The sequence below is a fragment of the Pristis pectinata genome, chromosome 13, assembly GCF_009764475.1.
Source record: "Pristis pectinata isolate sPriPec2 chromosome 13, sPriPec2.1.pri, whole genome shotgun sequence".
NCBI lineage: Eukaryota > Metazoa > Chordata > Chondrichthyes > Rhinopristiformes > Pristidae > Pristis > Pristis pectinata.
In genome coordinates this window covers 34,145,513-34,172,877 of record NC_067417.1, presented here as the reverse complement: position 1 = coordinate 34,172,877, position 27,365 = coordinate 34,145,513, and the positions used below count along the sequence as shown (strand labels likewise).

The 27,365-nt window shown below is 37.6% G+C and overlaps 1 protein-coding gene across 3 annotated transcripts in view; it reads right to left on the bottom strand.

Moving 5' to 3' along the window:
• The window catches only part of fto (FTO alpha-ketoglutarate dependent dioxygenase), a 282,289-nt gene that overhangs the window by 203,506 nt on the left and 51,418 nt on the right, over positions 1-27,365 (bottom strand). For 2 of the 3 annotated variants that reach the window (XM_052028261.1, XM_052028262.1), the window contains exons 3-6: positions 24,675-25,317; positions 23,056-23,205; positions 13,769-13,848; positions 5,447-5,590 (exon numbers count right to left, since the gene is read on the bottom strand). In XM_052028261.1, the coding sequence (XP_051884221.1) occupies positions 5,447-5,590; positions 13,769-13,848; positions 23,056-23,205; positions 24,675-25,317 (1,017 nt within the window). The remainder of the gene's footprint in view (positions 1-5,446; positions 5,591-13,768; positions 13,849-23,055; positions 23,206-24,674; positions 25,318-27,365) is intronic. The other variant, XM_052028263.1, reaches the window with a different exon arrangement.

The window sequence follows — 27,365 nt, the reverse complement described above, 5'->3', positions numbered from 1 at the left end:
GTCCAGCACATCTTAGAAAGAATTTTATATATGTGGTCTGGTCGTTCCAGGCCATGAAGGCAGGTTGTTAATAGGATAAAGATGGAAATTAACTTGGATTAACAACATTTTCACTATATCTGTGGATTATATATATTTAGTTAACGCTATTACTATTTCCCAATTATCAAAAAATATACAATCGAAATACAACATAAAATGAAATTATGAAGCAGACATGTCAATTCTATGGTGTAAACAATGTTAGTACTAATGAAATTTAACTAGGATTTTTACACCAGACCTGTGACAACATGCTTAAAAAAAACATAAAAGTGAGTTAATTTCACTTAATTCCTGGTAGTGGTGAGCATATTTAAAATGAAACTAGTTCAACAGCACACCATTTAGACAATCTGACATTTTAGAAGGCATGGGACATTAGCAATGATCTCATGATTGCCATCACGGTTTCAAAAAATGTTATTCCCATAAAACGTGGGTGAACAAATGTCAATATTACAGATAAATGTAGATGTACGTAATGGATCTGTCAGATCATGAAATGATATTTTTAAATATTGGCATGCATATCAGAAGATTACGAATGAGTAATCTGGTGAATAGTATATATTCTGGGTATTGCAATAATTGTACTTTCATTAGATGTTTACAACATTAAAATGTAGAAGTAGGCACAAGAGAGTATAATTGTGTACAGTAGTGCACTGTCTTCCTACACCTTGATGATGCTGACAAAGATTTATACCAGAAATTCACTGTCAATTGGTGCTAATCTCAACCATGATTCAAGTTCTGTGAAGATCTACACTTTCTCTACAGAGATGCCCAAAGAGAATCCTCGCTCTGTATTTCATCTTCCAGTTTGAATTACATAGAAGGAAGCCATTGTAACCACTGAGTCCATGCTGGCTCTCCAATAAATCTTATTCCCCCTTCCTTATTTTCCTGTACCCCTGCTCCATCCTCTCTCACACATCAGGTCCTTTTGATTCTTTTTGCCATTAACCTACCCTAGGAGCCATTTATAGTGGCAATCCCCACGACTTTGGGATGTGGGTAAAACTGGAGGAACCAGAAGAAACCCATGTTATCACAAAAAGAACATGCAAACTCCTCATCAACAGTACTCAAGATTAGGATTGAAGCAAGGTCACAGGAGCTGCACTAACTGCTGTGTTACCGCACACTCAATTAGAAATTGTCCACAAAATACATTACACCAGGAGCCTTACATACCTCCTGGTAAACAATTCATGAGTGATATTGACAGCAGGAACTCAGAGGACAAGAACAAGATACCATGGTGTCAGCAACTGAGTTGAAAACAAATTGGGTGAAACATTATTTATATATAATGATACTACTTGGATAATTGTGAAAAGATACAGTTCATTTTAATAATATTTGTTGGAATCCTGCACCCTCCTTGATTCTTGAGTAGTACCAAGGTTTCTGTTGTCAAACATTAAAAGGGAACATACCTTAAACACCCCCCTGCTCATCAGATTGCCCCAATAATGACATTCAGAATGCTTGTCCATATATCTATTTGAACAATTTATCCCTTGTTAATGTAATTATTTCAATAGTTATGTGAATGAGAAACAAACTTCCTTTAATGTATTTTGCATCATTTGCACCACATTAAATGACAGAATTTCTGTATGTCTTTAGTATCTAGTTTTTAATATAAGATTAGCAGAGAGATAATAGTTACACTTTAATTCAAAATGACATGTGCAACTGATCATAGGGGTACTGCAGCAAATCGCTGCTTCAATCTAGGTGTTTACTGTAAATGTGGAATGAAGATTGTTAATATGTTAATGATCCAAAGGCTAAATGATCAGGAAACTTCCTGGACATTGCTTTATGGAAGGTGGAAGTTTTGACATAGCAAAAACCAGGCCACAATTTGAAAGGAGGAAACTTGGAGTACTCTACCACAATAACTCAAATTTTTCAATTTGTGAACACTGAAGAAACGATCTGCTTTTGTTTCCAAAATGATTGAGATTCAGCTTAAAGAGTGTTTTGCTCTTTATCCAGAATTCAGGAATTAGTTGCACAGTCTTAAAATGTTTTAATGATTTAGACAAATGATTGAACTTAGTAACAACAATAAAGGAAATTGACTCCAAGCATGCTGAAGGATCGATTTCCACCTGTTATCAAAATGCGTTTGATGTTAACTACTGCCTGCAAGAAATGCTCCAACACCAAATGAAAGGATAATGATTGAACAAGTTAGGTTAAAATCATTTGAAACATGACCAATCTATTTTAGTATCAATGTCCAGTTTTCAAAAGGTTGTCTGCTTGCTGTGCTTTTGTGGCATGGTGAATTACAAATATCAGGCATGGATGCTAATGAATCTGTATACAGATAAACTCTAAATAACACTTACCTGGTTAGAGCTCACAGTAATGAATTGTAAAACTCAGCATGCTTTTCTGAACAACTCTATCGGTTTGCACAACAGAAACAATCATTGATTAAAGGCAGAAGCTCAGGTTTTTAGTCAGGATTAAATATCGAAGGTCAGGTACAAGAGTGCATGGCATTTAGTGTGCATGACAAGCTGAGCCAATTATTTACAAACCTTGCTGAATGAAGGCCACCCGCTCAGGTAATCCATATTTAATTTCCTTTATACCTGCAAAACTATCAGCTGAATTGATATTCTATTCTGACATGCTGCAACATACATTACCCATGCTGTGACTATTTCCAGACCAATATTCTGAACAACAAATCTTGTACCTAACTACCATTATTCCTTTCAATGCAAGCAGCTGAAATTTTTCTACAGTGCACTGCTCTCAAGATAATTTTCAGAGGACCAGAAGGTGGTAACTGATGAGTAAGGAATCAATATCTAGCATGCTTTTAGCTATACCCCAGAGCTGCATGTTGGCTAGGTCCAGAAAGCATGGTCCAGCTGGCTCAGAGGTCCACCAATCAATCAAGCATGGCAGATCATATATTTTATTATAAATTATTACTGACCACATGTTCACCAGCCACCTACACAGATAACAACATATTCTGTAATAGTGCCCTGTGGTAACTATCTAAGGGCCTGGTAATTCCTTCAGCTTGCTGTATTTGAATGCTCATTCAAACACATTAGGAGCTTTCTGTACAAAGTCCATCAGCAGGACTCATTGTAAAGTAAAAAAAAACCAAAGACAATGCCTCGTTTGCCATCGTGAGTCAATAAATCAAAAATCAAGAAATGCGACTCTCCTGGGTAACCTGCAGCCAACAGCCCAATCTGTCATTTCCAACACTGCAGAAATAACTGGTGACCTTTCAGTGCAAGTCTGCACTCTGTCATATTTCTAAACACTGTCCAAGGACCAACTTCAATTCAAGTTAAAGAGAGTAATATATAAAGGCTCATGATTTGAACAGTTAGAAGTGTAGCAGTTCAAACTCAAACACCTTAGATAGCAAAATTATTTGGCTTTGCAGTTGTTCAAAAATGCTGTCATTTTATTGTGGTAAAGTCAAGGGCAGACAATCTTGCACAGAAAAAATAAAACTCAAAGGGGCCATCAGTCAGTAGGGTAGTTCATCGTTCTCATGTTGAGGCTTATCTATGACAATTACTAAGTTCTCTCTGAAAGTTCAGCTATTTGATTGCAAGCAACAATGACAGTGGCCCTTGTTCCTTTCACATAATCATTTTTTGTTCCTTTAGATCTTTCCAGACCTTGAGACAATGAAGTGCACCAAGGGTGCTGAGTGCTGCAATATCTCCAACAAATTTGAACAAATCTCTGCTCTGCCATAGTATTATGTAGAAATTGCCCTTGACTCCATCAAAGAAAGCTATCATGGCACAAATGACACCATGTTCAAAATGATTTTGACTCAGAATAACCAGTCTTCATGAATTGGCAATGTGTTACCTGAATTATATCACAAGATCCATTTCCCAACATTAATTATATCTGAATTTCATTAGATAGAAGGCCAGCATCAAAAGTCTCAATTGTAATAAAAAAGATTAAATTAAGTAGATTAAACAAAAGATAGGCAGTATTTTTTTTACAATTTATTAAAAACATTACTTGTGGAAAGTTTCAGCTTAATTACATTGATCAATGGCATTTAAAACGCACTGATCCTAGTTTTAATCCTGCAAACCTGGTAGGGATGATGCCTGTAGGGTGTTTAAAGCAAATTTGCAAACTCACCACACCATTCCTTGACAGATAATATGGACATCTAAATGCATTTTGCATTGGGACGGGGACTCATACCAGAAAAATGAGAACTTAATCACAATGGGCCAGAACTTGCTGCCACCAGCAAGCAGTTGGCACTCATGAGTGACATACAAATCCCCTCCTCATGTCAAATTGCTGGTAATCAAGATCCAGATCCAAAATGGTGAGGCCTTGCGTGAGGGCAGAGCTTTGTGCAATGTAGTGCTGGCATGTGAGTGGGCAAGAGTAATTTCATTTCCAACTCCACTGCAAAAAAATTAACAGTCAGCAAATCCATGGCCCCAGCTTTACCAGTATCGAAGCTAAAACAAATGCTTCTGCACATTATTTAAATACAAAAATCACAGAAAATCAAACCATTTAAAAAATAATAATTAAAAACTAAATCACTCAATTAAAAACAAATTTAAAAATGTAAATTACTTTAATGTTACCCTTCTCCATCACAGCCATTCATCTCCATTCAAGTGAATTATCTTGCTATTTTTGCATGAAGGTGCTGACACCATCTAGAACCGAACAGAATTTTAACCAAAGACCAATAAAATCCCACTCACTCCTCAAATTCAATGCTTAATCTAGCCACAAGCAGGGTGGTGGCCAAAAAACCCATGTGAATTTTAATTTTATTTTTGAAGAGGCTTCTTTATGAAGCCTCAGTTGCCTCAAACTAAAGTTACTTCTCCACTGTGAACTATCCTTTCAGTTTCCCAGCAGTGGCTTCCTCCTAGCTGAAGTCATGTCTCTATCCTGCAGGAACTAAAAAATTAGGGGCCCAAGCTACAAGAGTGGGTAGAAAGATTCACAGAGTGGCCCATGCACATCACATTCCCTAATAGGTTAAAATCAAGGCTGTTGTTTCTGCATTTCAACTTGCTATTTGTAGCACCTTCAATATATTCCAGATAAAGGGACAACTTGACTGATCATTTAATTTCTAAAAGCATTTTAACCAATGTTAACCTGGTCTCTGAATCATCTCAGTTTCATGCTGGGGATTTACTCTTGGCCTTAACACAAACATATTTTTTTAAGCCTCAAAGAAATTATTTTTGTGTGTGGAATATTCATTGTCATTTGACAATCCTTGATCTGTGTCTAGACAGCTGAGTAGCATAGTACATTTAACTGCAAACAATTTAACTTGTTACTGACAGTCATTAGGTAATTAAGAAAAAGTTATTACATACTGAATTGCTTTTACCTCATTGTGGATCTCTTCTGTTTGTCTCACAAATTCAAGGTCCAAGGAAGTTAGGAAGGAAATGCCCAGTGTTGAATCTTTTTGCAGGTTTTTCATGGCTACATCACATCGTCCAAAGATATAATCCAATGTACCACTTGAACACTGTAAGACACATAATTTCACTGCACATTGACCAGATTTTGACTTGACAGAAAAACTTGGAATTAATTAGTAATTTGGTTGTGGTGTTCTTCTGATTTCAAAATCATTTGGCCAGAAGCAATAACCACATCCAGTAAAATCATTATGACAAAATATTACATCTTCGAACAAAAACGCAGAAAACAAGCAGCTTTAAAAATCACAACTCTGACAACTTATTTGTAGTTCAGATGCATTTTATGCACAGCTATTCACTGTGTTCTGTTCAGTCGATGACATTAAAACCATTCCCTTTGAAACATTACCATTTAATTTTAAAAGCAGTATTTTATAAAATTTCAAGTACTGAGGTGTGCTGTATTTTCATAATTATGTAACCAATGCATTATGAAATGCTTTCCCACTTGTGATCTGATATTAAATGCTGGAGGAGTCTACTTTTTCCAGCTGAACATCGAGACCAAAGCTATCAGTTTTAGCCTTAGCTGTAATTTCCAGTTTTGGTACTCTTTCCACTTGATTTGGCCATTTATTCACTAATTTAGGTTGTGCACAAGCTTCGCATATTATTTCATTCAATTTCATACCTCAAATCCCTTTTAACACCAAAACACTTATTCCCATTTCTTCCTGATAGATGCCTATCTCTTTTTTTAATTCATTGGTCATTGACACCACTGGCAAAGCTGGCATTTATTGTCTATCCCTAGTTACCTCTAAAGTGAGAGAACAGTTAAGAATCAACCACACTGATGGAAGTAGGCTTGATAAGAATGGCAGATTTCCTTCTCTAAAAGACATGAGTAAAGTTGAGGCAACTGTGAAGGAAGAACACGGGATACTTCCAACATTATTTTTTTGTCCTAAATTAATGAAGACTTTCCCCTTTCAATATTCTTGCCTCTGCCAAGAAACACCATGGCTGTGGAATGTTGTGAGCACTTCAGTTCAAGATTCCTAATATCAAAAACATTGAATGAGCCTTATTCAATGGACTAGGTAGCTGGTCTTACACTTCTTAAGGGTTCTCATAAGGACCTTGCCATCATTATAATTTGCATATGTTGAATTTTTCAATATATGGCAGAACAGTAAAGACATTGGCATATTTCTAAAGAACCTTTGTCATTGCAGAATGGAAGGAAAAATATTTAAATAGATAAAATAGATATCAATTCATAAAGGCTTGGTTAAAACGATCAGCTTTCGGAATACGTTTACAAAATGGAGTAGAAAGACAAGAGAAAATAAGGAAGGAATGAAGACCTGTGGGCTGTCGTGTGAGATCTACTGCTAACACCAGTGTGGAATGAGGACAGGCAGATAAAAGACAAGAACTGGGGAACCTAAACACAAGATGGAAGGTAGGTTCAGGTTTAATAGATGATTTTACATTTTCGTGCAATACAGGTCACAAAGCCATGTGAAGGCATTGAGGACAATGTCTGAGCATTTGAGTTACTAGAGATGTTAGGAATCCAGGAAGGACGTTATTAAAAAAGTTAAGCCCAGATATGATAAGAACTTTAGGCAGGTGATGACACAGAATTAAATGGTCTTCATGATGAAAGAGGCATGGAAGGAAAAACTCAGATCCATGTGGAGTACTTGGATGGTGCTTTCAGAAAGCCAATGCCAATGCAATGGGCCATGTGGTTTCCAATGTGCTGTAACATTCTATAAAGAGTAAACGATGCCAACAATAGAAATATATTGAAGACAGTTACACAATCTTCAAGGTTCAATGACTCCTATAAACTGCACAACATTTGTCATATGGTTTGCAATGCCACAAGACAATTCCAATCATTGCTTGTTAGTTGCCACATTTAAGTATTTTATGCACTACACTATTTATTTCTATTTTTTCAACTTGTACTGCTTGTGATGAAATAAGGTCCATCAAGCTCTGCACTCCAGGTTCTCATATAAAAACTTGGATTGCTGGAAAAAATTAAAACATCAAAAGAACAGGCTCTGGGTTATGAGTGCATAACAACTCATTAAGACATTATTGAAATAGGGTATCGACACAGCATGGTGTCATTCCTCAGCAAATTAATTATAAAGTGTAAAAATTCAAATAAAGTAACATTCAAGGTATTATACACATTTAAAAATCTTAGTCTTTCAGCATAAATTTGAACAATCAAGATCACTTTGGTTGCAGTTCACACAGAAATCTGGTTAATTTTAACACTGACTAACATAGTTTCCAGTTGGCAATCCGTTAAAGAAAGCATTTATGACTGTCATCAATTAACAAACTGGCATTGGAGTAGCTATGTAAGAGAATGTGAATTAAAGTCAAACTTTAACAAGTTATGAAGTCATTTTTAAAAAAATTGATTAATTTGTGAGGTTGACACCAGAAAAATGCTTGTAAAGTAAAAAAAAAAGCCTGACTCATAATGCCTTTGGAAGTGGCATAAAACAATCGGTATCAAGTTTAAAAAGGAAAAGTAAAAACATCATCAGGACTTTTGCTATTTCAGTTTTCACCACTAACTTTAACAACCATTGCTAATATTTGTAAAACTGTGCTGCAGGTTAGTCTTACAATCTAACAGCAAAACTCTGTTCTGTTAGCATTCCCAAGTATTTCTCATCTTAATTGCAAAGCAGATTTACTGAAGACGGAACATCACAAAGTCTATGGCTTCAGATCAAACAATATCATGGACCCTTAGTTCTAACAACCTCAGCAACACCAAGGAATTGATTATGGACTTCAGGAAGGGGAAGTTGAGAGAACACACACCAATCTTCATTGAGGGATCAGCGGTGGAAAGGGTGAGCAGCTTCAAATTCCTGGGCGTCAACGTCTCAGATGACCTATCCTGGGCTCAACACATTGATGCAATCACAAAGAAGGCATGCCAACTTTGTTAGGAGTTTGAGGAAACTTGGTATGTCATCAAAGCCTCCTGCAAATTTCTACAGATGTACGGTATCTGCAGAGAGCATCTACAGAGATGTACGGTATTCTACAGATCGCATTCTGACTGGTTGCATCATCGCATGGTATGGAGACTCCAATGCGCAGGATTGAAAGAGGCTGCAGAGGGTTGTAGACTCAGCCAGCTCCATCATAGCCACAACCCTCCCCGTCATCAAGGATATCTTCAAGAGGCTGTGCCTCAAAGAAGGCGGCATCCATCAATAAGGGCCCTCACCATCCGGGATATGCCCTCTGTACGTTACTACCGTCGGGAGGAGGTACAGGAGCCTGAAGACCCACACACAATGTTTCAGGAACAGCTCCTTCCCCTCCGCCATCAAATTTCTGAATGGTCCATGAACCCATGAACACTACCTCGTTATTCCTCTCTTGCACTATTTATTTCTTTTTGTAACTTATAGTAATGTTTATGTCTTTATGTCTTGCACAGTACTGCTGCCACAAAACAACAAATTTCAAAACATTCGTCAGTGATAATAAACCTGATTCTGAACAAAGAGTCTCCAACCTGACATGTTAACTCTGTTTCTCTTCTCACGAATGTGGCCTGACCTGCTGAGTATCTCCAGCATCTTCTGCTTTACTCATGGACCCCTCTGCTAATCAACTATCACATCCCTCAAATGATGAATCTATTCTGCTGCTTGTTGACTATCCAGAGAAAGAAATTAATCCCAGATTATCCCTGCAAGAAGTAAACAAACCTGCATGAGGAAGCAATCTACTTGACCACCCCCACCCCAGCGTCCCATTTGCAGACATATCTGCATATCATAACATTGACAGGTAACCTCCCCAGTATGCTTACATCATGCAAGGTAGCCCACATCTCTCATTCTTTAATCATAATAAAACAAAAGTATACAAAAGCAAAAAAGACTTGCATTCATATGGCACCTTTCATGTCACCACAAAGCACACAGTGCCTTGCAAGTGAAATAATGTTTGTAATGTAGGAAATGTAGCAGAAAATTTGTACGTAGCAAGATTTCACATACAGCAGGATGACTATGACCAGATAACCTGTTTCAGTAATGTAAATCGAGGGACAAACATTGACCAGGATACCAGGGATAATTCCCTGCTTTTTTTTTGAAGTAGTGCCATCAACAAGGTACAGTTAGGACCTCAGTTTAATGTCTCTTTCAAAGGTTAACACCTCATGTACTCACTTTGGTAGAAAAAAGTATTCTTTTAAACTGTAAGAGATTGGGAAATGTTACCATTCAAAAAAACTTGGGTCTCCACGTAGTCACTGAGACCTAACTAGCAAGTGCAGCAAGTAATTAGGAAGACAAATGGCACATTAGCTTTTATTGCTGGAAGTTTTGGGTAGACAATTAAAGATATCTTCTACACTAATATTGGGCTTGTCGAGACAACACCTAGAGTATTGTACACAATATGGGTCTTCTATCCTAAAAAATAAAAAATGTACTTGTTATGGAGGGAGTGCAGCAAAAATTCAGCAGATTGGTTCCTGGGATGGTAGGTCTGCCGTATGCGAAAAGATTGATTAGGCCAGGTCTCTATTCGCCAAACGTTATAAGAATGAAGGGTGAACTCATTAAAACATATAAAATTCTTAGAGAGCTCAGTCAGTTTGATATGGGGAAGAGGTTTCTGCTGGCACAGTATGCATTTGGAACTATACCAAGCATATATCAGAATTAAACATGTCCAGTGAAGCTGCTATGCAAGACCATGCTACATGTGAAGCACCAAAAGTAACAAACTTTGGAGTTTATTGCTTGCTTAATCAACAAATCAGATAAAATCTATGTAGATACACTAGATTGAGTAACAGACAAGTTGGAAATTTACATGAGAAGGACCCAAGACATTCCTACGAATAACCCTGCTGTTCTACTCAAGGCTGAATTAGGTCTTAAGTTAATGATACCAAATGAAAATCTTGCAAGGCCTCCCTCCCAAAGTTCACACCATCATAACCAATTGTGTCCACTCCTAAAAGACATTAAGCAGCAGTCATGTATTTTGGATCTCGCAAAGGCTTTAGATACACTCTAGTTAGAATGCTTTCCTCAGACATAACTTGACTACTTGCAACTGAACGAAACTTCAAAAATTCTCACAACACCCAGACAGCTCTGAAGTCCAACATAATTAGCACCCACAAAAAGACTCTTGGTTTCTCTACCAGAAAGCACCAGGTCTGGTTTGATGGAAATGGCTGGGAGATCTAGAAACTAATTAATCACAAACATAAGGCATTCCTAGATTCACATCTTAAGGAAAAAGAAACAGCTCTGGAGGAACTTGAAAGCTGAGGTCCAAAAGAAAGGTTGAGACCTAAAGAACAGATATTCAGAGGAAATAAATCGGAAATTGTAAATGTATCTTTTTAGATAATCAACCAATATTTTCTGTAAACATAGAATTATTAGTAAATTACATAATGGTCAAGGATGGCCTGTTCTATGATTAGTCCTTTTTATGCAGTATATACACCTGCCAATTTTTGCTCCTTCTGTCACAACATCTTATAACAGTTCACTCAGTATATACAAGGAGCTAAATGTGAACTTCTTTTAAATGTTGCTTCAAACTAAATTAAATCATTCATAATAATGCACTGCTTAAATTACACTAAGTAGCCTATTCAACTTGAATCTCAAGACAGTATTCCTAGATGAGGTAAGAATTTAAGGTAATATAAATCACATCAGCTTCTATAACTATAAATAAGCAAACTCACTGGAACGTAGTTTGACTATTAAAAGCAGCTACATTTTTGAACCTTGAGGTTACCATTTGAAAGAAACTTATAATATCATTCATAATCTATTTAAATTAGATTCAGTTCACTTTCCTGATACTTAAATGTCAAAGTTGAGCACTAAATCTACTTCAGTTATTTTGGTAAAATGTTCCTATGAAGGATTTATTTGATGCAAGTTAGCTGAGCTCCAGATTCACATAACAGTTATTTGAGGTTCATTAACACACTGGGGCCAATTTTAATTTTCTCTACTGGAGAGAAGTTGGACTGCTGAGATTTGAAAATTGCAGTTGCTAATTAGCCTGTCGAATATATTGAACACTTGCTGGTGGTCAAATAGCAACTTTCTTTTGAAGGTTTCTCCCCTCAAGTTGCTTCTCTGTTCTCTTCAATGGAAGGACTCAAACTTGTCCTCTTGAGAGCAGTCATCCAGCCTGGCTCCTTCTATATGTGCTTTCTGATTCTTCTGCTTGGTGTGTAATTCATTATTGGAATTCCAGTTGCTATGCTTAAAACAGAGAAAGCAAGTGCTGATGCATGTCAAAAACTGACCATTATTAAGTATTTTAGAAGCATCATAGTGCAAAGCATACATTTGGATTAGTAGAAAGGGGGAGGAAGGAAAAGTTAGAATAGCACTAAAAGATAACAATAGGAGAGAACTTTCAGCAAACTATGTTTTAACATTACCTTAAGGATAATTGGCTTTGGAAAAGTTATACGTAAAAGTAACGGGCAGGCGCGTTCTTAAGCATGGCCACAGCCTTAAGCCACTGATGCTTGACAAGTTATCCATCACTGTTATATTCTTCCTCCACCTGGCCCCCTTCCTGATGGAGTCTTGAATTGGTAAAGGAATGCAAGTAAGGTACTGTGTAGAACTTGGGAAAAAAAAATGAGTTGCCAAATTTGCGGGGCAGCATGGTGGGAGGGAGAAAGAAACAAGCTGTGAACATGGTGTGGACAGTCACATGCACAAAACAGACTACAAAGCAGATGGCACAAGACTGAAATGTATTCCACATATTACCAGCAAATATTAGCGGCTAATAAGGGTGTGATTCGATAGGAGGAGGAAGTTGATTCACTGCTCCAATATGATGGAAGGGTAAGTATGCACATCAGTGTGGAGAGGTATATGGATAATGAAGTGAGGGGCTGATATGGCAATTGGTGCAAGTAATCAGAGGCAGCAAGAGATTATATTCACCCTTTTTGTCTGGGTTAGAGCACTGAAGCACTTGAAACACTGCAGCAACCTGGGTCAGTCTGACATTGCTAGTTTTAGTCACTTCCTCTTAAGCCTGCTGCACTGCATGATTATTCACCTGTCATTAGTGGGGAAAATGATCAACCTGCACGTCCTTAGCTACATGAGAGGATCATTACCATTGAACCACTAAATCATGAAGCTCTTGCCTTGGTCCGGTTACAGCTCAAAGTCACAAGAATTTCCAGCAAACGCAAGTTCATCTTGATTTGAGGTCAGTAAATGTGTCTTCATTTGAAACCTTGTTCTCCAATTGAGTCACAGCACAGAAATGAGCCTTTCGGCCCACCACGTCCATGCTGACCGTTGTACCCATCTCTCCTAATCCCATTCTCTAGCACTTGGCCTGTAGTCCTCTATGCCTTGATGTTTCAAGTACTCATCAAGATACTTTTTAAAATGTTGTGAGAGTCTCTGCTTCCACCAGCTCCGCAGCAGTGCATTCCAGATTCCAAACACCCTCTGGGTGAAACAAAAAATTCCAGATTCCCTCTAAACTCCACCTCCTTATCTTAAGACTATGCTCTCTGACTTTATACACCTTTGTTATGAGGAAACGTTTCTTACTACCTATCCTATTTATGCCCCTAATAGTTTTGTATACAACAGCAGCCCACCAAATAATTTTTTTGGATGAACCATCAAAATGGCTTAGCCCTCAAATTGATAAATGTTGTGGGGGAACCCAATCTTATTATCAGCTGCTTGACACAGAAGTCATCCAAATTTAACCTTTAGTTCTAGTTATCACACAATAAAATTTAATGTCATATGCCAAACTGGAATAAATAGTAAGGAAACATTATTTTGTTCTTGTCATAAATACATTAAAAACCTATTTATATACCTCAATTTTCTATCCTTGCTTTGGATAGTTTAATAAAAAGTAGGATATGTTAACACAGATTTAACAAATAGCTGATCTAGCTTTATTGGGTCATGTGTTCAGTGACACACATATAATATACAATTTAATCTTGAGTAAAGCACCTGGGTATCAAAATAATCTTTTATTCAATTTTCAGGTTTACAGTGTATTAGGTCACAATAGCTGAGAGAAAAAGACTTCAGAACTGCAGACTGCAGATGCACCTTTTAATATTCATATGGTGCATGACTCTGACAATTGTGTTACCAGGTCAAAAAAGACATTTCAGTAACAGAGCATAAATATAGCAAGTACATTTTAACATCCAATCTTACCTCTGCCACTCTGTGGGTAGAGCTGAATCGAGATTGCATTCCAGACAGCACACAATGTTGATGGGTCATATTAAGATCATCTAAGAACAGATTATAAGACACAATCATATTTAATCCACGTAAGAATATTAAACATGAAATTTAATCTTTGAAGATAGAAAATTAGGTACTGTACAATGCACAGGACAGACCAATCAAACAAGAATCATACTTCAAGATTCATACTTCAATACATACCAGAACCTGTAGGATCAGTGATAGCAGGAAATCAATTGAAAGTGTTTAGAATACTGGAAGGATCAGAGTTGACTGGGAGGCATATAGTTAAAATAAGTATTTAAAAAAATGAATGTGATCCTTACTTTCATGATGGCACTTTATCAATCATCGTCAAATTGCAAAAAAAATTATCTTCAGTTACAATGAGAAACTTTTAACAGGACAATCCTCTATTCAGAAATATTCAGTGCAGTGAAGAAGCATAATGATGTATCCAGTACTTGTTTCTCTTTTTCCATTTCTCTTCACACTTTCAACTGTGACCAATCTTTATAATTCCTTCACTGGCTCCACACTACTGCACAAAGACTCTCATTTACAGCACTGCTTTGCAGTTCTCAAATATTCCAACTTTACTAATTATTCTTATAATATACTTAGTGTATTTACATGTATTAATTTCACAACTTTGCATTGAGAGCTGACGGAGACACTAACATGTTTATGTGATGGGCAGTCATTCTTCAATTGCACTTTGTCTCCTCTACTAAATCTCAATCTGTGAACATCATGTAAAAATTTACTTTTTTTTTGCATTTAGCATTAACAAACTAGTAGACAGGGGCAAGTGGGCTGTAATAATCCATGTGTGGATCAGAAATGGCCAGAGTCTAATCTTTATCTAAGGAAAATAGCTGTAAAACAGGACACCTTTAGTCATCTAGTATTATTGAAAAAAATCTCTCTAATCCTGGTCTATTTCTCATGATCAAAACACATAATTGTCAAATAAACTATTGTTCTGGCATCTACACTTTCCTTTTTTCCCAAATCACTCTATTTAGTTAGATAATAAATAAAATACACTTACTGGGAATTAATGTGGCAAAGAAGGTAGCCTAAACTTCACGGCTTAGAAATAGGCCCTTCAGTCCAGCATATCCATTTGTATTGAAATTCTGAGGCATCATTCAGATTACACTATGATGTTTTAAATATAAACTGCTAAGGGCCAATACAAAACTTACTAGAACTAAACATCATGATTTACTTGGGGAATTATAAAATATTATAGTTTTAAAACTAGTTTGTTTTGATATATTTGTAATTTTAAGAGAACAGGAAACATACAATAACATTCATCTACATATACTCATTCCCTATATACCATGAATTAGATTTCATGATTGGAAGAGTTCATTGTTTGTTTCTTCAAATTATATTCTCCAATGGACAATTTTATTAGATACCAAAATACTGATCTGTTCAAATGTCTATATGCGAGATATAGCACTTTCAATTTATGGATTAATCATGATTACGATGCTGACATTTATTTGAAAATGCATTTCACTGTGAAGTGCTGAATTGAGTTTGAAAAGAATTTTCACAATTCTGACCCCAAAAGACCTTCAAGCAGTGATGTCAGCAAACAAGAAAGAATCACTGCCCATTGACGTCAATGAGCACATGCCTGGTGTAATGTTTTATTAAATAGATTAGCATAACACACAGTTAAAAAGTGATTGTGAATTGTCCCAGTGTGAAAATCACTCCAGACAACTTTTGGCAAATACTTAATTATTCATTGGTGTTAGAAACATTTCAAAAAGTGAGTGCTTCTGGTGTCTGTTGTTTCTTGCCAATATAAAGCAGATAAAGAATAAAAACTAAGGGCTGCAAATTTGAGGAGAACTTTTCAGTATAATCCTCGGTTGAAATAGTCAAAAAAAGGTCACGAATAGGGAGGAAGCGCATGAGGAGGAGATATATCTTATTGCCAAAGAAATAACACAGCCTGAGAGCATTATTATATATGTCTAAAGTTCATTTCTGGAACATGAGAGTGAATGGTTTACAATTCTAATATTAAGTCCAGTTCTATATTTAGTTTACTTTTATCTTTGAATTTAAATTTATCATTAGTCACAATGGCAAACGAGGACTGATAGAAACATAGGCACCAAAACATAGTTTTGAATACTCTTTTGCTCAGATGTTTCACGGATTGTATGTGCACAAAGAAGCTGAGCTCCAAGTCATGATCATTTCATTCACTGGGCCTTGCACTCCACACCCTCAAAACAAAAGGTCCTCTACAAACCTTCCCATGCTGTACAATGCCATCCCCTGACAGTATAGGTGCACAACAAGACCCTGGAAAATACTCAATCTCTCAGGAGCCATCGTTCAGCAGAGGTGTGATGATGAAATTCATTCCACATTGGGCTTTTCGATCACCACAGGACCCACAGATCTGATGTGGAACTAGATCATCCTTAACCCCTAACATATTGGAGTTGTTAGAAAATATTAGGACAGATAAGTCCCCGGGGCCTGACAGAATATTCCCCAGGCTGCTTCATGAGGCAAGGGAGGAGATTGCTGAACCAATGGTTAGGATCTTTGAGTCCTCGTTGTCCACTGGGATGGCACCGGAGGATTGGAGGGTGGCAAATGTTGTCCCCTTATTCAAGAAAGGTAGTAGGGATAGTCCAGGGAATTACAGGCCAGTGAGCCTTACATCTGTGGTGGGTAAGCTGTTAGAAAGGATTCCAAGAGATAGGGTCTATGAGCATTTAGAGAATCATGGACTGGTTAGGGACAGCCAGCATGGCTTTGTGAAGGGAAGATCTTGCCTCACAAGCCTGATAGGGTTCTTTGAGGAGGTGACCAGGAAGATTGATGAGGGTAGTGTAGTAGATGTGGTCCACATGGATTTTAGTAAGGCATTTGACAAGGTTCCGCATGGTAGGCTTCTTCAGAAGGTCGGAGGCCAAGGGATCAAGGGAGGCTTGGCTGTGTGGATTCAGAATTGGCTTTCCTGTAGAAAGCAGAGGGTTGTGGTGGAGGGAGTGCATTCGGATTGGAGGGCTGTGACTAGTGGTGTCCCACAGGGATCGGTTCTGGGACCTCTACTTTTTATGATATTTATTAATGATTTAGATGAGGGGGTGGAAGGCTGGGTTAGCAAGTTTGCAGATGACACAAAGATTGGTGGTGTTGTGGATAGTGTGGAGGGCTGTCGAAGCTTGCAGAGCGATATTGATAGGATGCAGAGCTGGGCTGACGTGGCAGATGGAGTACAATGCAGAGAAGTGTGAGGTCGTACACTTTGGAAGGACAAACTCCAAGGCGGAGTACCAGGTAAATGGCATGATTCTGGGCAGTGTGGAGGAGCAGAGGGATCTGGGGGTTCATATCCACAAATCACTGAAAGTTGCCTCACAGGTAGATAGGGTAGTTAAGAAAGCTTATGCGATGTTAGCTTTCATAAGTTGGGGGATCGAGTTTAAGAGCCGCGAAGTGATGATGCAGCCTTACAAAACTCTGGTTAGGCCACACTTATAGAGTACTGTGTCCAGTTCTGGTCGCCTCATTATAGGAAGGATGTGGAGGCGTTGGAGAGGGTGCAGAGATATACCAGGATGCTGCCTGGATTAGAGAGTACGGATTATGAGGAGAGGAGCTAGGGCTGTTCTCATTGGAGAGGAGGAGGATGAGGGGAGACATGATAGAGGTATACAAGACATTGAGAGGAATAGATAGAGTGGACAGCCAGCGCCTCTTTCCCAGGGCACCAATGCTCAAAACAAGAGGACATGGCTTTAAGGTAATGGGTGGGAAGTTCAAGGGAGATGTCAGAGGGAGGTTTTTCACCCAGAGAGTGGCTGGTGCATGGAATGCGCTGCCTGGGGTGGTGGTGGAGGCTGATACATTGGACAAGTTCAAGAGATTGTTAGATAAGCATATGGAGGAATTTAAGATGGAGGGATATGTGGGAGGAAGGGGTTAGATAGTCTTAGGTGTGGTTTGAAGGGCGGCACAACATGGTGGGCCAAAGGGCCTGTATTGTGCTGTATTGTTCTATGGTTCTATATTGCTCTCAACCTTGTTTTACTTGTTTTTGCATAATGATAACTCTTAATATTAGTGGATAGTCAGACATCCCAAGTAATTAATGATCATCTTGTGCAATAAGCCCCTCACGTATATCAGATACATCAATTCAATGTTATCAGATTAGATTCTGATCTTGATGACCAGGTCTTATTTGTGAATGCATTGCTGTCACTCAACAGCAACACTAAATCAAAGGTGAAAGCTTAAAATGTTGTTTGTTGTTTATTTCCAAATCAATTTATTTCAAGAACAAAAAATGCTAGAAACACTTAAGAGATCAGGCAGCAGTTATGGAAACAGAAACAGAGATAACATTTCAGGTCCAAGACCTTTTGTCAGACTGGGCAAAAGAGTACAGGCAAAGGGTCTTGAACCTCAAACATTTCTTCTATCTTTTCCTGGTCCCCTTCAGTATTCACAATATGCAATATTGCATTAGACACATATTCTTCTTGATGAACAACTTTTTTGATGACTAGAACAATCAATGAGGGTGATGCACAAAATAAAAGGTGATCTTGATTAACAGCAGAACATTGAAACAGGCAGAAAGAAAATTGGCACACACTGCAGAGGGTTGGATGCGCGTCTCAGCCTCACCCTGCTTCACTCTTCTATTCTTGTCTTCCTGTATTCACAGCATATATTAGTTGAAACTGTAACATAACTATCGACTAGAAAGGCAAAACTGCAGTTTACGTGCAGCTTACAGGGTTATTTGATTAGGTCTGCAAAGATAAATTTTTCATCATTAGATGAGAATACACATGTTTACAATTTACCATTACTTGCTCTTTAGATTTAAAAGCTGGGCAATATTTCATTACAAAAAATTCAAATATTATCAGTCCACAGTCAAAAATAATCTTCATTACATTGTATAAAATAATGCTAAGATCTCAAGCTAAGTGACATCAAAGATCTATACGTAGATTTAGTTTGCCAAACAAGGATATAGTCCCTCCAACAGAAGATAGAAGACAGACTTGGCAGTTCACAGGATCAAGTGAGGTAATTGAATATTTAAGTCGCAATGCCTGACAAAGAATCAAGTTCGTTCTCTCAGTATCAAGTAAACATCTCATCTTATAATTGTACAATTTATAGATAAGCTAGTGGAAACCAACAATGTTTTAGATGACTTATAAACTCAATGGTTGAAAAATTAATCTCTGCTGTTGAGTAATCAAGGCATTGTCTGAGTTTGGCTAACACTGAAATCTAAGTATGCCTGCCATGAATAAAAAGCATGTCTTCAAGAAAGTCAGAAAATTGGAATATCAAGGTCTTACCTGGCTCAAAAGGTTCTCTTAGGTTGTAACACCTCCTCAAATGCATTATCTCTGGATTAAATTTGCCACTTTTGTGCTCAATTGATCAGACCCCCCATATCTTCCTGCAATCTAAAGCCTTTCTTCTCATTGTCAACTATGCTGCCGTTTTTATTTCTAGCATGTGCCAGCATCATAATCCCAGAAGCACCTCCCCCCCGCCCTTATGCACCCCCTTATATGTCAGTTTAAATCATTACAAAAATATTCCATCAAGTTAGTCAAACAGGAACGCTCATAACAAAACCATGCTGTCTATCCCTGATTAATCTGTGCCTTTCTAAATGAGGGCTCATGCAATCCTTTGGATTTGATTCCAATGATTTCTCACCTTTAAAGTTAAACTAACAGGCCAGCAATGATTGAAAAATGACAGTTAATAGTATACACCAAATAAATGGGGTAAAACTTTAGCTTCTTTGCCCTAAGGTACCCCAGTGGGATTTGTTTTGAATTACTTTAGCAAAAAGATGGTGTAGATACAATAGGCTAAATGGCCTCCTTCTGTGCTACAAGCACTTGTGGTCCTCTGGGCTTAGTTTTGTAAATGTAATCTTTTCAGCAGATGTTACATGTTAAGGAAAAGTGTATAATTTGAATTAAAAAAACAACATTCAGGAGTTATAATTACTCTTCAATAAAAACAATTTACAGTGTAGAAAGTGTGTGGAATGCAGTGTGAAAATCATTTAAGGCAACTTAGGTTATTAACCATAGTGAATTGCTTAAAGTGAGATATTTGACAGGAATTTATAGTTGTTTTAAATTCTAACTATTGCGAATAGATTAAAAAACTTGTTTAGTTTTGTCTGAGCCAAAAGCAAATTTTGAAATAGCCTCCAGATTTTTCCTGTTAAACATATTTACTAGTTTCTAGCAATGTATCAATATTCATTCAAATTATCCATTCAAATTGCTCCCATATTGGCATTTTCATACCTTTCATGAAACTCAAAGCTAATCAGGTAACATAGTTAAAATTTGGTAACTTTGCAGTTTTCATATTTAGGCAAATGCAATTAACTGGGTTTGCAACAGGTATAATTCAAAAATAAATTCAGAACATTTAAAATTAGATGTTATGGTGGAAGTGAGGGGAAAAGGTGCAAGTTCCTTCAACATTTCCATATGATGGATTGCTATACATTATCAATGGCTAAGGAATGAGATTTTAGAATAATTGAGCACAGTCCAAGTTGGGGGGGAACATTTAACCTCTAAAAACAGATGGATCATGAAGACCACTGGTAAAGTTCTTACTGTTCTACCCACCCACTTTTAATGAAGGTGGGTCAGCTGGGACAGGTGGGTGAGCAGGGAGGTACTGCTTCTTATTCTCAAACAGAACTTAAAGTTCTATCACTGCTGCTGCCAATTCCCACACTGCTTCTACTTTCACCTGGTCCATCTGACTCTTGCCTTCCCTTCCTAGACTACCTCCATTTCAAGGGATAGGTCAGCGACTGGTATCCACTGAGTCCATGGTTTCCCACAGACACCCTGCTTCTCGTAAAGTCTCTATTCCACTCTCCACGTTTCTCATACAGGTTGGTCAATAAATTTTCTCTTAAGGAGGGTGTACACTTTCATTTAACTGTTTTGTTTTTAACCCATGAAGACCCATAGATCTTGAAACCCACCAGATAAAAGGCAAGAACCAGATCCATGGGATATGTGTCTTCACTGGGCTGACAGTGATTTTCTCTGTTCCCTAGAGCTTACTCATGCAAAATTCCACCAGAGAGACTTTTTTTCTTCCTTCCCCGCCCTATTATTCTACCTTTGAGCACAGAACTAACTATCCCACATTTTCATAATTACCTAATCTTTAAAATGTCTGTTTCCTCAGTCCACTACAGATTTAAACATAAGCATTCAACTAACCTTTTTGCAGTTACTGCAATGTCTGACTCCTCTCTTCTTCCCCACAAACGCCCAATGTTTTCCACACTGAAATCAATGAATTCCCACTTTTCCCTCATGTTTTCCAACTTTCCTCACCCCGTGATCTCCACCTTTTCTCTTACCTGTTATCTCCAATGCACATCGAGCATCTTGGTTACACTGAGCTTCAACACCCATTGCCCTCTTGTTCTCAGAATCCCCTTGTCAGCAATCTTCAAATCCCATGCACATCACCTCCACTCTCCTAAACTGAGTCTCTCCCATCCATGCCCACTCCCCATAATCTCAACTGTTCCTTGTCCTCTCCACAACTTCCAATTTCACTTGTCACCTTTACTGCTATCTCCTACAAACTTGACATTTATTCCTCAGCTGCTTTCTTGCCAGCTTGCTAACAAAAACAGCAATCGGTTAGTCAGGTAACATGTTGAGAAAACTTAAAAGACATGTTGCGCATAATTTCACCAGGCATCCGGAAGCCCACAATTCCAGGTTTCCTGTGCGAATATCCTTTGTCTCTGTTCTTTGTGGTCAAAAATCGCTCACCCAAATAAGAAGAATATTAAGTCAATCCTGAATGGTATAGAATGCCTTGATCCATTACAAACTGGCATGTAACACAAACGTCAGCACCATCTCTCAATCAGGGAACTATGTGGGAAACTATAAATTAGGGGAAACAAGTATGTATTTTTTTTAAAACTTATTTTGCTTTAGAACTACAAATGTCCCATATGTTTTTGGTTATACTATTTATTTAAATCACCAACTAAGTGTCACATTTGCCTATGATTCCTAAGTATGGACTCATTTGCCTATTCCACTCTGTAATTACTTTCTTTATTAAAATCACTGCAAAGTTCAAGCCCAATCAAAAATATACCGAAGCCCCATTTTTGTTAAAAAAAAGTATTGATACATAGGAGTTGACTGGGGGCTGATATTTGATAGCATAAGTGTCTCCATGACAAGGTCATAACCAGGGTAAGCACGTAGTCATCACTCTGTTATCACTTCTAAACCTCTTTATGTTGGTTTCCTCTCTAACGGACCAAATGTCAACATGGGTAAGTATAGATGAAGCATCATTGTTCCAAGTATTTAGGAGAGGACAATATTCACATTCTTTAGCACTGAATCTATAACAGCCCTATTTAACTAGACTTCTGGGCTCAGTAAGTATTAAACCTTTCACACACCTTCTTAGTGTGTGTGTGTGAATTTATGGCTCACACTCAGCAACTCGTGTATCAGACACACTGGAACCTGCATCTGAGACAGCAGGACCCAGTACACACTTCCTCTGCAGACCAATATTTTATTGTTAATTAAGTGAAACTGTTTCCTTTGTGTAAAAAAAACCATGAAGTTCAAATTACCATTTGTTTCAAAGCAAAATTTCTACCTATGGTATGGCACAGCAGGACAATTTTATTTTGTCTCATATCCCAACTACACACATTGAATGAGAATACTCATATCAAACTGCTTCATTCCAACTTAATGACTGATTAACAATATTAGTTCATAATACTAACACTTATTTTGACTGAAAGTATTTACATGGGTAAATGTGGGTAACATAGAATTTTAGATTAGTTGACAGTGATGAAGAACACATCACCCAAAGGTGGTCGGAAAGATTACAATTTCTTCATAAACAATTCAAATTCCTGTTATTTTTTTTGAACAGAGGAAAGTTCCCAACCACCACCTGATGTTGTCCTTTTACTGCAATGGTTTGGATATCAGAAGCTATCACAAGCACAGTATAAGTGAAGCCATTCCCATAGATTTTACATTTAAAAAAAAGATTAGAATACCTGTAGATTTTATTAAGGCAACATTTGAATTACTTGACCTGCACTACCCAGAGTAATTCATGGGAACTGGGAAAGCTAAGTAGGTATAGTTCTAAACAAAAGTTACCAAGCATGAAGTAACAGTCGCCAGGGTATAGCGGCAATGCCAGCCCTGGTGTTGCAATGTCCCAGGCTATTTTTAGGCCAACATGCCAAAGTGCTGGGTCTCTGCCCTCAACTGAGTTCTTGTTGCTTTCATCCGAGGCAGGTCCTAAATCTGTACAGGAGAAAGGGCAAGAGTTGAGTAAAAATGATTTATTAGAACCTCAAAAACCTCAGTAAAATATACGTCTCCTTTAGAGACAAGCTGCATATTCAGAAGCAGATTACATAAAGCAGACTAATGAATTTAGTCAGTGCTTAAGTGATTAGGGATTTCATGCATTGCAGAAACCTCTCATCAGAATGTCCAACTGTCTAACATATGCACTGTAATCTGTCAAGTGATCTCAGTTACGCTCGACTGTAAATAAAAACATAATGAAAAGCCCCAATTGCCTGCTGCAATCTTGGATACTCTATAGTCTGAGCTCAGAGCATGGAAATAAAAAAATAATGCCTCTCACAAAAGCAAGTTTCTTAGTGGATTTTGTTAAAAGTTCTTGCTCATAAAATTTAGAACATAATTTCACAGTAGTGATTGAAGAAAATATACAAACAACACTGCTCTGAAGGTACTTTAACATAATGGAGCATAACAAGTACAGCAAGAAACCTCTGTGGGCTAACTAGATGTCTGTTTGACAGAATTTCCCTAACTTTTGGCAGACATCGTCCAACTGCAACACTGTTCCCAATATGGCACCAATAAAATACAGAACTACAATCAAAAAGAGTAATTTCAATCAAGGTTTCCTGGGGTTTCCTAATAAATCCAGCACCTTTGGAATGTGCTCGTTAAAATGAGTTATTTTTTTGAGTTTCTTTTTCCCCCAAGAAGTTTTATCGTTATAACCCAAAGTTCAAGCAGAGCACACAGGTTAGGCATTTAAAAGCTCCAATAATTATGGACAACAAATAAGCTAGATTATTATGATTTTGAAGATAAAATAAAACCAAAACTGTGTTCTTTTGATTAATTTACATGAAAAATGTGGCATACCATTTGTCAAAGATTTGTTTGTAATGTCTGGGTTCCTTCGACAGAAACCAAAGAAAGCATATTACAAACAATGGTAGAAACCGAACGAAGTACTTCTGTTCAAAGCTAACCCCAGTAGTATCTTGAAAGCGAAGTATATGGTAATAAAATCAGCAGGCAGCAACAGCTAGTTCATTTTTGACAAATCACTCCAATAGAGATGATGATGTCAATGACAATAAAAGCATTTATACGAGTTGAAATGTGCACCTGAGGGACCCAGCAATGAAATTTTTGTTACAGATTTTATATTCTTGGCATCCAACCAGTTAGGTAATTACAGTACACACAAGCACTGCATGCATAAAAAGTATAGGGCAACTTATGTAAACAAAATGGATTCCATAAAATACAGAAACATGTATGCCCACACGTGTCGATTTAACATTTCTGCAGCACTCTAAAACAATTAGCAAACAGTAAATCTAAATTAGTTTACAAGTTTGCAGGTGTGCAGCCTCTGTGTGTGAAGCAAGCTTCAGGGGGTGGAAACATTAAAACAGCACGTAGTAATGCGGTAATTCTCCACTCCTTTCCATACATACCATCACAGCTGTAGTTATACACTGCAACAGTTGACCTTTCCACCAGGTTCTCATCACGATGCCAACTCACAGCCATCTTTCCCATTCCAAAATAAGGTTCCTCTTTTAAGTATTTCATTTTTGAAGGGTCCATGTAGTTCAAAAGAGCCACATTAAAGGATGTTCTATTTTTTAGCGCAGTATCAGCATTGTTTTGTTGACTGTAATGAACTCCTTTCACACTCTCGGAGCCCTCAACTGAAGTAGAAGTTGTTGTCTTCTCCACAAATCCCATTTCCTTATTCACAGCTGAATAATGATCTAACAAAATCTTCACTGCTTCCGCATTAAAGTATTCATTAAGATCTTTAATAGCTTGGCAGGCTTTACCTATTTCATCACTGCTGTACTTCACCTCAACACCATGGGTCGGCCAAGGTATTGCAAACAGCCTTGTATCCAAGTAGCGATATGTGTGGCCTGGGTTTCCTACAAGTAGTCGATAAACTGGTGTAAGAACATCTTTGCCTTTTATTTGAACAAGATCTTGTGCAAAACATTTGTAATCTCGCAGAGCTGTCAATCCTTGCTGAACTTTTTGATGAATTTCCTCAGGTACACAGCTGGCTTGTCTCAAGTGTAATTTGGAATATTTAGCCTTTGACTAAACAGAGAAACAAAATGTTTTCCATTACACTTTTCTATTAATACACATCTTCCAAAAGCTCTTCAGTATATCACACATTTCTCTGGATAATGCTAAAAGTGCAAGGAGAGATTAAGAGTCCCTGCAGTACCTATGCATTACATGATAATAAGTTAAAAAATTAAGAAGTATTCGAAGTACTAAATGTGGATTTCATTACTTATCGTGTGAGTGGTGTGAAGCAACAACTCAATATCAGTATATCTGATAAATTTACTGCAGCAGTACAAAGATGATAGAATGTTCATTGGAATCTATCACTTTCGCGCATAAAACATAAATTTACCATCAGAAAAATGTTCAAAATAATCATATCCTATGACTACTTTTAGAACAACTTTTTGTATAATTGCAAAAAAGCAGTGCAATGTTAAAGCATATACTGGAAATTCAAAACACAAATGCAAATTGCTGGAACAACTCATCAGATTAGGCATCATCAATGGGGAGAAAAATAAATTTAGCTTCTCTGTGCAATGACCTTTCATTAGTTTTAATAACAAGTCATTGATTTGAAACAAAAAAAACCAGAAAATGCTGGAAGTACTCAGAAAACAGGGCAGTTTCTGTGACAAGAAAGCTATCTGCCGTATTTTGCTTTCGTAACAGAGCTAAAAGGTTAAGCAACATGCTACTCCACTCATTGAAAGCATTGTCTGAAATCCTTACTAGCAATGTGAAAACATAATTCTTCATGTATATTGTACAAGAAGCACTGTTGTTGCATTTCACTAAACTAAACATGTCTTCTTACTTGTAATTGTTCATAATATCTTATTCTAAATCTGTAGAAGCGCCATCATTAAATATATCCAAGGCAGAAATTAATAGATTTTCAGACACTAAGGGAATTAAGAGAACAGTGGACTGCCCAGGAAGGTAGAGCTGATGTAGAACATCAGCCTAATCAATTATAGTGGCCTAATAACCTAATAATTTATAAATCAAATGACCAACAGTCCTAAGAATGAACTCACACAGCAGTACAGGTGTATTACCTCTTGCCCTACATTGATAGGCGCAATGCAAAAATCCTACCAGATATTATATCAGGATTTAATGCATACCTAATATATTCATTATATTTCCAATACCATCTATAAATTCGCTGACAATATCACTGTTGTTGACCGAATGAGTCAAAGTGAGATATAATATCTGGTTGAGTAGTATCGCAATAACAACATCACGCTTAACATCAACAAAACCAAGGAGCTAATCGTTAACTTCAGAAAGGGGAAGTCAGGAGACCACCCACCAGTTCTTATTGGTGGGTTAGAGGTGGAGAGAGTAAGCAGCTTCAAATTAACAACGCAGATTACCTGTCCTGGGCCCAACACATAGATGCAATCAAGAAGGAGGTGTGCCAATGCTTCTACTTTCTTAGAAGCTTAGGGAGATTTGGCATGTCACTAAATACTCTCAAACTTCTACAGATGCACTATTGAAAATATCCTGACTGGATGCATCATGGCCTGGTATGGCAATTCCAAAGCACTGGAACACAGGAGGCTGCAGAGAGTAGGGAATACAGCCTGGTCCATCACGGGCATATCCCTCCCTACTACTGACAGCATCTACAGAAGGCCCTGCCTTAAGAAGGTGGCATCTATCATCAAGGATTCCCAGTGTCCTGTTCATGCCCTCTTCTGTTACCATCAGGCAAGAGGTACAGAAGCCAAGTCCCACAGTGCCTGGTTCAGGATCTGCTACTTTCCTACAACCATCAGTTCTTGAACCAACCTAAACATCCCTAACCCTACTTCAGTAATGGAACACTAGGGACCACCTCTTGCACTACCATGGACTTGTCTGTGTCTTTTTTTTGCACTAAGGTCTGGTTTTTGCACAGTCTTTTTCTCTCTCGCTCTTCACTGTCTTGCATAACTTATGTAAAATGTTTGTATTATTTATATTCTATGTGCCTGTGATGCTGCTGCAAGCAAGTTTTTCATTGCATCTGTACCTCACCGTACATGACAATAAACTCGACTTGACATTCAGCA